At 39.7% G+C, this 16,174-nt stretch overlaps 1 protein-coding gene across 3 annotated transcripts in view; it reads right to left on the bottom strand.

Annotated features, from left to right (window-relative positions):
- The window catches only part of cfap210 (cilia and flagella associated protein 210), a 190,190-nt gene that overhangs the window by 22,837 nt on the left and 151,179 nt on the right, over positions 1–16,174 (bottom strand). For all 3 annotated transcript variants that reach the window (XM_043693681.1, XM_043693680.1, XM_043693683.1), the window contains 2 exons: positions 5,757–5,980; positions 897–1,070 (listed from right to left, as the gene is read on the bottom strand). In XM_043693681.1, coding sequence (XP_043549616.1) covers positions 897–1,070; positions 5,757–5,980 — 398 coding nt within the window. The remainder of the gene's footprint in view (positions 1–896; positions 1,071–5,756; positions 5,981–16,174) is intronic.

Raw genomic sequence — 16,174 nt, forward strand, 5'->3', positions numbered from 1 at the left:
GGTGCCGGGAGTGGAGGTTGGGTTGGTGGGGGGGTGTGGACCGGACGAGGGAGTTTGCATTTCTTGCTGTTGCAGGGGAAGGTGCCGGGAGTGGAGGTTGGGTTGGTGGGGGGTGTGGACCTGACGAGGGAGTTTGCATTTCTTGCGGTTGCACTTTAAGGAGATGAAAATGCATGGAAATATAATGAGATTCTGAAGTTGTTGTTTAAAATATAACATGGACTCCGAAATAAAGACAGAACAGAAACACAGTTAACGAAAAATCATGAACTGTTTGGAAGGAAATGCCAGATCAGGAATGACACAAGTTTTCCTTGTGAAGTCCAAAAGACTGCATCTGCTCCGCCTGGCTTAAAAAACCCTAAAACAAAACTTATTGCATGACCCTCCTAGATTTTGGTATATTTCTCCCTTAAAATTTCCTCCAAACGTTCACCCGGACATTACACTGTTTTACTTCATAAGAGGAAAACAAAATCATATGTCCAAGCTCATGACATCTAAAAATATTTTAGAGATCAAACCATGTGTGTGTTCAACGTTGGCAGTTTAGGCTTTCTTGTGCATTACATGGAAGATAACAGAATTCAAACTTCAGGAATGCTGCACAAGCTATAGCAATATTATTGTTTCCCTAAATAAATGAAAATGATACAAAAGACAGTCAGGAGATATTGAAATTAAAGAGTTGAAGACTCTGAACAGTACTATGCATTAGTAATGTTGTGAAAGATTATAGAAGACTGTATCATATTGTTATTGTATTACAGCCAAATTTCAAAAATAAAAAAGGAAAAAATTGATCACATTTAAATTACCATGAAATGAATTGAAATAGAAATATTGCATGAATTCAAAAACATTAAATAAAATTTAAATAAAAATTCATACTGTACATTTAGTCCTTTCACTCTGTCAGTTTGATAGAAAAGCAGTGTTTTAGCTCGCTCTAGGCTTTCTTTTCTTTTTTGTGCCATATACTTTGCTTCCTCTATATCAATTTCTTTCCTTTCTTCTTCTTCCTTTTCTTGACGCAGTTTTCTTGCATCGAGCCTTTTTTGCCTTTGTCCCTAGAATACAGATCATGTGATGTGATTTTTTTACTTCGTGCTTGAACATTTTTAACACAAGATATTATTGACTTTGCAAATGTAGTACACTCCAATGTCCAAGATAATGCGATCCTCAACAGCCAATTGTGCTACATTGTCATTCCACAACAGTCTCATAATTTTGCATAAAGTAATATGGTTTTTAGAATGATTCCAAAAACCTGATATTGAGCTTGATCATTCTAATTCTAAACAGAATTTCAATTTTTTTTTGTCATTGAATATTAAGTTCCTTGTGTAATTTTACCTTATTATTGATTAATAACATTCACCGGAAATATTTGTAGACATATTTTTTGTCTGGGAAGAAAGAACAGCCAGTTTGTAAATAATGCTTATATCATAATAATGCTGGTTACTTAAAGAAACTTATATAAAGCAACACTTTTTTTCATTGTCCTTATGGATAAAAGGTTAGCAATTGTAGCGCATTGACTACCTACTTATTCAGTGTTTAGATTGTTGTCCTAAAAATAACTGACCATTCAAATAGGGAGCAAAACACAGATATAGCTGCAGAAACACTGATTAGCTGTTCTTACTTACCTTAGCATCATATTAAAATGCTGAACAAGAAAGAGCTTAGCTGATCCATCAAGCATATTCTATAATGGATTAATTCACTAATATACATTACTTCCATTCATACTCAACCTCACATCTCTCGTACTTAAGTGCACAACAAAATAAAAAGAAAAGAAAATATTGGGCAAGATAGAGAGCAAAATTAGATGATGTAACAAGTCCTCTGAATCCAAAGTACTCTCAATGCTCAATCTACCGCTTATACACTCCAGTGAAAATCATAGTTGGAAACTAATTTAGCTCCACTTTGAGTGAATGCAGCACATCAGCCTTTTTTGGATGAGCTAATAACTTATTCCAAAGATAACTTTTGTGAACGGTTGTTTTTCAGACTGGAGACCTGTGACCAGAGGTGTTCCAAAGGGATCTGTATTGGGTCTACTTTTGTTTGTCATTTATAGAAATGATTAGGATGAGAATACAGGAGGCATGGTTAATAAGTTTTCGGAAGACAATTCTGGTCTCCTTCCCATCGGAAAGATGTTGTGAAACTTGAAAGGGTTCAGAAAGGATTTACAAGGATGTTGCCAGGTATGGAGGATTTGAGCTACAGGGAGAGGCTGAACAGGCTGGGGCTATTTTCCCTGGAGCGTCAGAGGCTGAGGGGTGAACTTATAGAGGTTTGTACAATTGCAACATTTAAGAGGCATTTGGATGTGAATAGGAAGGGTTTGGAGAGATATGGGCCAGGTGCTGGCAGGTGGGACTAGATTGGGTTGGGATATCTGGTCGCATGGACGGTTTGGACTGAAGGGTCTGTTTCCATGCTGTACTCTATGACTCTATAAGACACCAAAATTGATGGTATAGTGGACAGTGAAGAAGGTTGTCAAGAATTACAAAATGATCTAGATCAATTGGGTCAATGGGCTGCGAAGTGGCAGATGGAGTTCCATTGTGATAAATGCAAGGTTTTGCATTTTGGTAAAACAAACAAGACAGCACTTAAACAATTAATGACAGGGCTTGGATAGTATTGTAGAGCAGGGGCACCTAGGTGTTCAGGTACATAATTCTTTGAAGTTTGTGGCACAGGTAGACAGGTGTTTAGTACACTTGCCTTCATTGCTCAGACTTTTGAGTATAGGACATGGGAAGTCATGTTGATGTTGTACAGGATGTTGGTGAGGTTTCTTCTGGAGTACTGTGTGCAGTTCTGGTCGTCCTGCTAAAGGAATGATATTATTACATTGGAGAGGGTTCCGGAAAGATTTACCAGGATGTTGCCAGAACTGGAGGGTTCGACTTATCAAAATAGGCTGGGACTTTTTACACTGGAGCACAGGAGGTTGAGGGGTCACCTTATAGAGTTTTATAAAATCATGAGGGGCATAGGTAAAGTGAATAGCAAGGATCTTTTCCCTAGGCTAGTGAGTTCACAACTAGGGGGCATATTTTTAAAGAGAGCAGAGAAAGTTTTAAAAAGGACATGAGGGGCAACGTTTTCACAGAGAGTGGGCAGTGTGTGGAACAAACTGCCAGAGGAAGTGGATGCAGGTATAGTTATAACATTTAAAAGACATTTGGATAAGTATATAAATAGGAAAGGTTTGGAGGAACATGGGCCAAATGCAGGCAAGTGGGACAAGTTTAGTTTGGAAACTTGGTCAGCATGGACCAGTTCATCCAAAGGGTCGGTTTCCACCCCCCCCCCATCACCACCACCGCACATTGTCCAACCTTGACTTCATCGAGACCATGTTGTAGCCACCTATGACTAAAGTAAATAAAATGGTCACCTGGTGCTTTTTACTGACATAAGATGCAGCAAAGGGTTTGCAGGTACATAGAGCAGATGTTCACAGACAGACTGGTGGTGTCCATACAGAGATAGTGGGTAGAAAAAGCAAGGTCCCATGGGGTCATAAAAGGGTCCTGACCAGAAGAAACAATAGGGCATTTACTCAAGTTTCTGTAAACAGGCAGTTCTACACATATGAGCACTTTAATATGGGGTATTTTTGAAAGGCTTAGTTAAAGCATAGTCCCAAGTTTGTTATAAAGTAAAAAGGAAAGTCTGATCCTACAGTATTCGGAATGTATTTTTAGGTATTTGTAAGTTAGAAACGCAAACATCAAATTAGTGTGAAAGTTGAATTTTTATCAGCACCCAACTGTAGAGAATGAAATTTGGCCCCCTCAATAGCACAGAACAGGGAGCAACAAATGATGTGAATAGAGAACCTCTAAGGGAGCACAAAAAGGTTGTAAAACACAGAGATAAACAATTACAGCTTAAGTGCAGATTCTTACACCCAAAGATCAAGGGAAGAATTACAGAGACAGATTATCAAATACAAAGTGAAGATGTTATTATGTCCCCTAGTTATTTGTGGAATCTGAACAAATTTATGGCTTGGTAAAGTTGTGAAGTCATTGAATCTCACCCTCATCAGTGAAATTCAAATAGATGTTTTCTGTTAAGAAAAGAAAATTAGCAATGGAAAACGTTGAGTAGAAATAGTAAAAGATTTATTTAAAACTCACATATTAAGAGTAGTGGGGGTTGTAATTACAACTGCAAGTCAGAAAGACTTTTTGTTTGATCTCTCAAGCTGAAGTGAGAAAAGGGTTATTCCCAATTTGTAGGCTGTCACAGAGTTGTAGTCACTTAATATTACAGTTGATTTTAAAGACTATATAACAATTAGTAGAAATTTACATCCTTCCTAATCTTCTATACTGAAGTTTTTAGATTAGATTACTTACAGTGTGGAAACAGGCCCTTCGGCCCAACAAGTCCACACCGACCCTCCGAAGAGCAACCGACCCAGACCCATTCCCCTACATTTACCCCTTCATCTAACACTACGGGCAATTTAGCATTAGTAGAGATTTTGGAAGAGTTATTCAAGATAAGCAATATTTAAATTATGGCCGATAATGCAATGTGGCTGGCAACTGTCTGGGAAGGTGTGTAACTATCCTAAGCATTGTAAGATCCCATAGACAGATGGAGGTGGTATCTGGTAAATGTCATGAGATTATCAGAGGACCTAGGGCTGTCCGTAGAGTTATCCATCATTGATTGGGTGTTTACTGGATTGGATGGATAGATTAGTGGGATGTGGTTAACAATGAAATCAATGTTAAATGTAATTATTGGAACATGAAAGGTATAAAAATGTTGTATTGAGCTGGGGAAAGTTAAGAGTGTCATTGACCTCTCCTCCAATCTGAGCTGTAATTAAGAATGCAACTGGGCCCCACATGAAAGTCAGATTTGGTTTCTGGCCTCTCCCACGTGTGGTAAAAGAGCCCTGAATAATGATTGCTTGTACTGCTAAACACAGAATCCAAGACTCCTCTCTGATATTTCTCCCTATAATAAACATTAATAAAAGGTGAAGTTCTGCAAGACTCCATTAGTAACTGATTCCGACAGACAACTACTACAGTTAAGAATAATTACTCAGAAGATGCAACTAATTTCTTATTAAGCACATAATCTGCCTATTAATATCACTAACTAGCATCTTATTACATGAAATTTTGTCAAGAGTTTTAAAAATACAAATATACAGTCTCAACCACGCTACAAAAATCCAACAAATAGTAATCTCCTCAAAAATGAATTTAAAAGGTTGAAACTCTCTAATAATCTCTTCATTATCAAGGTAATGTATACGGTGGCATCAACTTCAACATTCTGGTTTGCCAGAAATCAGATGGAGGGCACATAAAATGTAACAGGATCCATGTTTTTCTGACCAATTGCATAAATGCCGAGAATTTACACCCACAGCTCAGTGATGTTGTTTTGACTGCTATTGCATAAGTTCAGTATCAAATGAGAGGAGTCAAGATTGTTACCAGAGAATTAAACAAAGTACATGTCTCAGACCTCACATTCTCACCCCTGTACGTCTGGTTAGCTACACTCACTTTACATTTGTCAGATGCAATTAATTGCATAAATAATTCAACTTCCCACTTCAGAATACAGTAGAAATTCAGTGTGCATATAAACACTTCGCTATTGAACTGAGATAAATACATACAAACAACAAAGTAGTATAAATGCTGTATAATAAAAACAGAAGTGTGAAATGTGCTTACTGCAATGGTATTTGTCCAGTATTTAGTCACTTCTTTAGATTTTAAATGCAAGGCTTCTTTTTCTTCCTTTTGAGCACGTATAAATTCTGCTTCTTTATTTACGTTATTCAAATTATCCTGGATTCGTTGCCATTCTGCTTTTGGAAGTACTGTCACTTGTCGAAGGTCCACCAAATTTGGAAAATGTAACTCACCAGAGTCATTGGTTTTGTCATAATTCTGTGCTAAAATTCCAAAAGCACAATATACCATCAAAAGCCATGAAAATCAAGTACTGCTACTAATGTGATTTACCTGCTATAAACAGTGGACAATAAAACCAACCTCCAACTCATTCTCTAAAAAAGTGATCAGAACTTACACAGTTTAAACCGAGGAAGGTTAAATACCTATGTAGTTTCATTGATCTTCATGCAATTTCAGGGTATGTTTTGCAGTGACAAATTTCTCTTCTGAGCCTGCAATTATACTTGAATGTGTGGGTTGACTTGTTGTAATCATGTGACCATTACCACTGCAAGGGCTGATGCATACAATTGGTACCAGTCATTTCACTTGCAAAGTGGTACCAGTGTGTGGCAGTTGAAAATGCATGGATTTTTAAGGGCCAAGGGAGACCCAGCAGAAACAGCAAGAACTAAGTTTAAAATAAAGTCTCAATGAGCCTGCTGGCCAAAGGCTACTTTGATAAAGAATTGAAATTGCAGCTTATGGAGACAGAGTTCTAAGTCTGTGACTGCATTCACCAGCTGAGTCCAAAAATGTGATTCTGGGTAAATCAATCTAGTTGCGCATATTCCAGCCCTTGCTGCTGTGGAAATGTAAAAACGTACACAGCAGAACTGGGATTGTTTCATTCTCAGTGGAAAAGCTATGAAATAGCTAAAGAATTGATTTCAAAATCTGAGTATGTAGGGACTGCAATTGGTGCTGGGGAAAGAGTGCTACAAATTGTATTGCAGCTTAGATCTCACTAATGATCAGAAAAGAGGTACTTTGAAGACTTCAAAAACACACTTTGAACCTCATATTAATGTTAATTATGAGATACAAATTTGTTCAATAGCACTTAAGGGGAAGGGGAGATTATTGATCAGTATGTGACTACACTGATACACTGAGTTGAATCCTGAAAGTTTGGACAACTGCAAGATGATCTCATCAGAGAAAGGAGTGTCTTATCCATAATAGATCTGCCACGACAGCGCAACTGCTGAGAAAGGAGAAATGCTGTGTGAAGAAGTTTTGGGGTTGTCAACCATCAGCTAACATATGTTAATGAGAAAACAGACAAGGCTTTGCATTACGCTGAGACAAAGTCCAGGCTAAACGAGAACAACAGATTGAGAAAGAAGAAGAAACATTTGCAGGAAAGCAAGCAGAATGTTTGAGAACAGTATGCAAATATTGTGAAGGACATCATACAAAAGAAAATAAACCATGTCTAGCATGAGGAAAGCAGTGCACACAAATGTTTAGTTATATAGAAACAAAACAAGGCAATAAAGATGCCTGCTGGAGGGATAGCAGTTGATGGTTCTTACAAATCACTTTGCACATACAACAGGTTATCAGATCTAAAAGGTGATACGTAGTTTCAGGAGAGCATCAAGTGAATGTGAAGTGTCAGTTAGGCACAAAGATATCATGCAACATAGTTTTGCAGACCCATACATAGCGTCACACAATGGTGACCCAAAATGAAGTCTTTAAACTAAGGTTGAAGATTTGTGATAGCAAAGTACACGTGTCTATAGAAGAAATTAAGCTAAAACTGTTTGCATTGGGAAGAATGCAGATCTGGAATTCTAGTTAGTAAAACTTAAACAAAGTCCACTCTTGTCAGCTGAAGCAAATGTATAACTTCTAAATCTAAACATGTTAGAAGATATTTGTAGCATTTTGAAGGCCAGCAAGGTATTTGTGGGCGGCACGGTGGCACAGTGGTTAGCACTGCTGCCTCACAGCGCTGCGCTTCGGCGAGTCGGTGTGGACTTGTTGGGCCGAAGGGCCTGTTTCCACACTGTAAAGTAATCTAATCTTGTCGATGAACAGATCCTAGAAAACTGCAGAGAAGAGTTTGAAGTCCTCAGATGCAATAAAGCAACAGCATACATGCTCCGAAAATCATCAACCCAGCAAATACACTGAATCTGAAACTGGAAATGTAGAGTAGTTAGCCTGATATCAATAGTACAGAAAATGCTTGAGTTCATTATAAATTACTTAATATCAGAGCACTTTGAAAATAGTGAAAGGGTTGGACAGAGTCAGCATGGATTTATGCAAGAGAAATTATGTTTTACAAATCTATTGGACTTTTTTTGAGGGTGTAACCAGTATAGTTGACCAGGGGAACAATGGATGTGGTTTCTCTGGATTTTCAGGAGGTGTTTGATAAAGAGATTAGCAAATTAAAATGCATGGGATTGGTGGGAGGGTACTGACAGAGCTAGAGAACTGACTAGGACACAGAAAAAAGAAAGTTGAAATAAACAGGCCATTTTGAGTGACAACCAGTGACTGGTAGGGTACCACAGGGATCAATGCTTGGACCACAGCTATTCACAATATATATTAATGACTTAGAGGAGGGAATTAAACGTTATATCTCCAATTTGGTAAATTACGTAAAACTGGATGGATGGGTAAACTATGAGGTGGATTCTGGATTAGTGGTGCTGGAAGAGCACAGCAGTTCAGGCAGTAACCAAAGAGCTTCGAAGCTCTTTGGATGCTGCCTGAACTGCTGTGCTCTTCCAGCACCACTAATCCAGAATCTGGTTTCCAGCATCTGCACCACTAATCTAGAATCTGGTTTCCAGCATCTGCAGTTATTGTTTTTACCTAAACTATGAGGTGGATAGAGAGATGCTTCAGTGTGATTTGGACAAGTTGAGTGACTTGGCAAATGCAAGGCAGATAAACTACAATATAGATAAACGTGAGGTTATTTACTTTGGCAGCAAAAGCAGGAAGGCAATTGAATAGCAATGGATTGGGAAGACCTGAGTGTTCTTGGGCACCAATCACTGAAAGTAAGTATGCAGGTGCAGGTGGTGAAGAAGGCAAATAGTATATTGGCCTTCATTGCAACAGGATTTAAGTACAGGAGCAAGGATGTCATGCTGCAATTGTACAGGGCCTTGGTGAAACCACACCTGGAGTATTGGTTGCAGTTTTGGTGTCCTTATCTGTGAAAGGATGTTCGGGCTATGAAGGGAGTGCAACAAAAATTATCAGACTGATTCCTAGGATGGCAGGAATAATGTATGAAGAGAGACTGGCTGGCTTGGGAATACATTCACTGGAGTTCAGAAGAATGTTGGGGGGGGAATCTCATAGAAACATAAAATTGTAACAGAACTAGACAGTATAAATGACATTGGATGTTCCCGATGACCGAGGAGTCCAGAATCAGGGTCCCAGTCTAAGAATACTTGGTAGGCCATTTAGGATAGAGTGGAGGTGAAACTTCTTCATCCAGAGTAGGGTGAGTATGTGGAATCCTCTGCCACAGAAAGTCCTTGAGGCCAAACATTGAATGCTTTTAAGGAGGAGGAGTTAAGTTATTGTTCTTTAAAGGGTTCAAAGAGTACAGGGCAAAGTAGTAACAGGATGTATTATCTTTATTTCTAATTCAGCTGCTTCATAAAGGATTATGAATTCAACATCATACATCATCTCCACACCATTCACAGTCAAATGGAAAGGGTGAAGTGGCAGTGAAAATCATTAAAGGCATTCAAACAAATTAAGTGAATCAGCACACTTACATAAGGCAACACTTAAGTAGAGAAATACACCTACTAAAGTCATGAAAGGTAGTCCAGTGCAAAGAATAGTGCCACATTGCGACCAGATTCAATAGTGAAAAATACCGATTAAGTAGTAACAGGTGTGAGCAACAAAATGAAAGTGAAACTAAAGAAAGCCAAATTTCACTTTTATAAAACAGTCAAGGCGTCACTCGAGCTGAGCATTGCCCAGTCAGCCAGAACACAAATGTTCAAAGATCTGGCTACATGATTGGACATACGTTGAACAGTGGTCAGATTGGTCATGCACAGTGAATATGAATGACAAGATAAATCATTACAACTGCAGACATTTAGAGAAACTGTTCCTTACTGTGGACAGTTTATCAGAAAGGTGTGATCTCACCACCTGCACAGAGTACAAGATGATCAGTTCCAAAGGTCCACTATTACCCAATAATCGAAATAATACAGCGTACCATGGCTGGAGCACTTGCCACAGCAGCGATACTCCCCAGAGAAGGAACAGCACCCTAAGAACAAGCAAATTCCTGAAGAATAGCTAATTACAAAGCAGAGACAATTAGGAAACTTGCATGATTTAAAAGCTATATTTGCAATGTACATGTAAATTAACAGATGTGGAACTGACTCTTGAGTTAACATGCTGTTTTGCCAATGAACTATAATTTATTTTGTGACCATGTAAATTTGGTAACATGCATAACTATAAATGATAGAGTGTCCATTTTTTTATGAAAAGGCTTGATTACATCCAATTGTACCTGAATACACTGGTTGGTCGACTTTCACGTTTGCTTTGTGTACAGTCAGTGGCAGTCTTGAAACAAACAGCAATTGTGACAAATATGGTCCAAATACTTGGGTGGCACGGTGGTTCAGTGGTTAGCACTGCTGCCTCACCATGCTAGGGACCAGGATTCGACTTAGGTTTGCACATTCTCCCAGTGTCTGTGTGGGTTTGCACCAGGTGTTCTGGTTTCCACACACAATTCAAAGATGTGCAGGTTAGGTGAATTGGCCATGCTAAATTGCCCATAGTACTCAGGGATGTGTGGGTTAGGTGCATTGGTCAGGGGTAAATTTATAGAATATCAGGGTATGGGAATGGGACTGGGTAGGTTACTGTTCGGAGTTGTGTGGAGTTGTTGGGCCGAAGGGCTGGTTTCCACATTTTAAGTTCTAAGTAATTCTAAGTTTCCCTTTGCTGGTCTGGCCACAGTAATGAACATGAATTTCTGACATTCTGAATCCTCCTCTGGAATCTTGCTACTTTACAATTTAAACTGAAATACATAAGATTCTAATATAATTTCCAATACCTCTCTTGTATAATCATGCGTCTTCACTTTAATACAGAACAGTTTATTACAGTAATTCCCAGATTTGAGAGACATTATATGGGCAGAACTAAAGAACAGAAAACAATTTAGCACTGTGGTAAGGGGTGTGTATAGCACCAAGGTAGTCTCTGTGAAGTGGTGTATTGTCTAAATAATAGAATAGATTCCTTTATTTTTGTTTTATCAGTTTGTGCTGCAGGAGCCAACAATCTGGTCAAAATTGCAATATTCAGGGGAAAAGACAGTTTCAAGAAGTTTTTATATTCAAATCCCATTACTGATTGCTACATTTGATTGTCCCAAAATGTGAGTTCGAATCAACTTTGCCAAAGACAGAGTGGGCTTGTTGAAAGTTGTCAATAGGTCACTCAAAATAGTTTAAGGATTACTGAAGAGTTGTTTCAGTCAATTGGATGAAAAGGCAGATAAAGTCAAAAGCAAGCTTCATACAGAAAAACTCTTGTTAAACTGTACTGCAGAAAAGCCAACTTAGCTACACTGGGTCACTGGACTCGAAATATTAACTCTGATTTCTCTCCATAGATGCTGCCAGACCTTCTGAGATTTTCAAGCAATATCTATTTTGTTAACTTAAGAGGTCAACAGCAAATAGTTGGTTCTGTAGTGCTAGGTTTCAGGAAGAAATACTACAAATGATTAGGCAGTTGGAGTTTTGGAGTGAGGGCTTCAAAAAAAAAAAATGAAGGAGCTGTGGGACTTAGAATAAAATATATACACAATAAGGGAAGGCAATAGCAGAGTGGTAATATTGCTAGATTATTAATCCAAAAGATCCAGATAATGTTCTGGGGACCCAGGTTCGAATCCTGTCATGCCAGATGGTGGAATTAAATTAAAAAAAAAACAAAATCTGGAATTAAGAACCTATTGATGACCATGAAATCATTACTGGTTGTCAGAAAAACCCATCTTCCATCTTCACCTGATCTGGCCTACACACAACACCAGACCCAAAGCAATGTGGTTTACTCTCAATTGTCCTCTGAAATGGCTTAGCAAGCCATTCAGTTGTACCAATTGTGACAAAGTCTCAAAGAAATGAAACCAGACAGATAACCTGGCATCAACCTCAGCACCAGAAAAGTCAACAGTAGAAACAGCCCTGTGGACCCTGCAAAGTCCTCCTCATTAACAGCTGGGGGCTTGTGCCAAATTTTGGAGAGCTGTCTCACAGACTAGTCAAGCAACAAGCCTGACATTGTTTATAAGGCAAGATTCCATGCGTATGACTAAATCCCAAACATCACCATCACCTTCCCTGGATATGTCATGTCTCACCGGCAGAGCAGACCCAGCACAGGTGGCAGCATAGTGGCATACAATCAGGAGGGATTTGCCTTGGGACTCCTCAACATTGACTCCAGACCCATGAAGTCTTCTGGCTTCAGGTTAAGCACAGGCAAGGAAACCTCCAAAGAGGATAGCAAAAGCACAAGATCTACTCTGGATGGGAGATTTCAATGTCCACTACTAAGAGTGACTCGACAGCAGTCCTACTGATCAAGCTGGTTGGGTCCAAAAGGACATAGCAACCAGACTTGGTCTGTGGCAGGTGGTGAGGGGACCAACAAGAGGGAAAAATATATTTGACCTCATCCTTACCAGTCTGACAACAACAGATACATCTGTCCATGACAGTATCAGTAAAAGCAACCACTGCACAGTCCTTGTGGAGGCAAAGTTCTGCCTTCACAATGAGAATAACCTCCTTGTATTGTGTGGCACCATCACTGTGCTAAATGGGACAGACTTCAGTCAGACCTAGCAACTAAAGACTGGGCATCCATGAGGCACTATGTGCCATCAACAGCAGCACAGTTGTAATCCATCACATTCTGTAACCTCATGGCCCGCATAGTCCCCAGTCAACCATTAACATCAAGCCAGGAGATCAACCCTGGTTCAATGGAGTGCACAGGAGGACATATTAAGAGCAGCACCAGGCATACCTGAAGATGAGGTTTCAACTAGGTGAAGCCACCAAACAGGTCTATGTGCATGCCAAACAGCAGAGCAGCAAGTGATAGACAGAGCTAAACAATCCCACAACCAACAGATCAGATATAGGCTCTGCAGTCTGGCCACATCTAGTCGTGAATGATGGTGGACAATTAAATAGCTCACTGAAGAGGCTCCTCAAATATCCCCAGCCTCAATAGTGGAAGAGTCCAGCACATCACTAAATTAGTGGTTTGGGGAGAGAATTATATAACCTGTAAGGGGGGGTGGGGGCAGCATGGTGGCTCAGTGGTTAGCACTGCTACGTCATAGCACCAGGGTCCCAGGTTCGATTCCAGCCTAGGGTGACTGTCTGTGTGGAGTTTGCACATTCTCCCAGTGTCTGCGTGGGTTTGCTCTGGTTTCCTCCCACAGTCCAAAGATGTGCTGGTCAGGTGAACTGGCCATGCTAAATTGCCCATAGTGTAAGATGCATTAGTCAGAGGGAAATGGTTCTGGGTCGGTTACTCTTTGGAGAGTCAGTGTGGACTGTTTGGGCTGAAAGGCCTGTTTCCACACTAAGTAATCTAATCAGTGCAAAGGAGAAGGCTAAGCTTTTGCAGCAATCTTCAGTCAGAAGTGCCAAATGGATGATCCATCTTGGCCTCATTCAGTGGTGCCCAACATTATTACAGATATCAGTCTTCAGCCAATTCGATTCACTCCACGTGATATCAAGAATCTGTTATAGAGACTGGATACTGCAAAGGCTACGGGCCCTGACAATATTCCGGCAATAGTACTGAAGACTTGTGCTGCAGAACTTGCCACTTTCCAAGCTATTCCAGTACAGTCACAACACTAGCATGTACGCAATAATGCGAAAAATTGCCCAAGTATGTCCTGTACAGGACAAATCCAACCTGACCAATTACTGCCCTATCAGTCTACTCTCAATTAATAGTAAAGTAATGGAAGGTGTCATCAATAGTGCTATCAAGCAGCACCTAACCAGTCAGTTACTGCTGATGCCCAGTTTGGGTTCACCAGGTCTTCTCAGCTCCTGACCACATTATAGCCTTGGTCCAAAAATGGACAAAAGAGCTGAATTCCAGAGGTGAGATGAAGTGAAAGTGAGAACCCTTGACATCAAGACTGCATTCAACCAAGTGTCGCATTAAGGAACCCCAGTAAAACTGGAATAAATGGATATCAGGGGCAAACACTCCACTGGTTAGAGTCATACCTACCACATAGGAAGATGATTGTGGTTGTTGGAGGTCAGTCATCTCAGCTCCAGGACATCTCTGCAGGAGTTCCTCAGGATAGTGTCCCAGGCTCAACCATCTTCAGGTGCTTCATCAAAGACTTTCTCTCTATCATAAGGTCAGAAGTGGGGATTTTCACCAATGATTGTGCGGTGTTCAGCACCATTCGCTGAAGCAGTCAGTGTCCAAATGCAACAAGATCTGGACAATACCCAAGCGTGGGCTGACAAGTGGCAAGTAACCTTCACGCCTCACAAAAGCCAGCTATAAGCATCAATAAGAGACAATCTAATTACCACCCCTTGACATTCAATGGTTTCAGAATTTACCATTATCAACATCCTGTGAGTTATCATTGAGTTATCAGCTGGACTTACCACATAAATGCAATGACTACAAGAACAGGTCAGAGGCTGGGAATACTATGGCAAGTAACTCACCTCCTGACTCCCAAAAGTCTGTCCACCATCTACGAGGCACAAGTCAGGAGTGTGATGGAATACTCCCTACTTCCCTGGATGAGCACAGTCCAAACAACACTTATAAAGCTCGATACCATTCAGGACAAAGCAGCCCACTTGATTGGCACTGCATCCACAAGATGCATTGCAGAAATTCACCAAAGATCATCAGACAGCACTTTCCAAACCCATGACCACTTCCATATAGAAGGACAAGGACAGCACATACATGGAAACACTACCACTTCAAGTTCCCCTCTAAACAACTCACCATCCTGACTTGGAAATATATCTCAGTCCCTTCACTGTTGTTGGGTCAAAATCCTGGAATTGTCTCCATAATGACATAGTTGGTCAACCCACAACAAGTGGACTGCAGCGGTTCAAGAAGGCAGCTCATCACCACCTTCTCAAGGGCAACTCGGAATGAGCAATAAATATTAGCCCAGCCAACGGCGCCCACATTCTACAAAACGAATAAATAAAATAAAACAGCCAATACCAAAGGTAAAAACACTCACCGGAGTATTTGCTATTTTATAAATGAGTCAGATTAGAGATCAGGAAAGAAATCTGGGTGCTTGGTGAATCTCACTGTTTGTGAAAAACTGGAGTTAACCACGTAAGTGCTAGACCTCAATTTCCAAGAATCTGGGGAGCAAAGTCGCAGCATAGGAAGGTGAACCACCAGAACATTAAGAGTCTTTGAGCAATTCTATAATGAAACAGTTTTTGAGGGAGTTGAGGCCAGATTGTCAAACAAGAATAATGGTAATCCATTGTAAAGTTTTAGTGACATTTTGTGACCCACTGTATCACAAATTTCTGGGGACTTGCTGAGATATCCATGGATCTGCCTTAATCACATTTGCTGTTTACCTATTCTATAGAGTGTTCAATCATTGCTTGCCTGTTAATGTATTTGGCTCATGTTAAGTTTGTTACATCAGAATATAAATTATATCTAGCCCTGAATTTTTTTTCCCAACAATCTTTGCATGATTATTTGTGTAAGTTTTGTTTGTAATGAAACATGTTATTCTTTGTGGCCTAAAAACACCTAGCTCACTCCTTTCTAATATTAAACCTAATAGAGTTTGCAACCTATCCCGGCCAAAAGACTGTGAAATCTTTTTAAAATTTGATAAAGATTGACTAAAACAAATAAAAGGGAAAATTAGAAGATGAGAGTAAATTAACAAGAAATAAAAGAAAAAGTAATAGTTTTCTTAAATATATAAACAGGGAGTGCTCAAGTTAAATATTCCTTCATGGGCTATTGAGGAAGTTTGAGGAATCAACGGGAAATAAGGACATGGCAGAGAATAAGTATTGTTATGAAGTTGAAGGCATGTACTGTATCTTTCAGAGAAAGTGAATGCTGTTTTGCAATGAGAACTTACAAGCACCTGTCATATGAGTAAGTAGTAGTCTCAGTGTACAGAAAATTGAAAATATGTAACCTTTGGTTGTGGAAAGGATAACAGAGATTGGTTGTTGTTCTGACAACAATTTGAATTTAGCCAGTTTAAATTATGCGTCAGGATACTAAAACCCAATGGAGTTTGAATGTATTGTTTTGCCGATCGTGGAACAATGTTAGGGGTA

This window comes from Chiloscyllium plagiosum, chromosome 7 (assembly GCF_004010195.1).
Source record: "Chiloscyllium plagiosum isolate BGI_BamShark_2017 chromosome 7, ASM401019v2, whole genome shotgun sequence".
NCBI lineage: Eukaryota > Metazoa > Chordata > Chondrichthyes > Orectolobiformes > Hemiscylliidae > Chiloscyllium > Chiloscyllium plagiosum.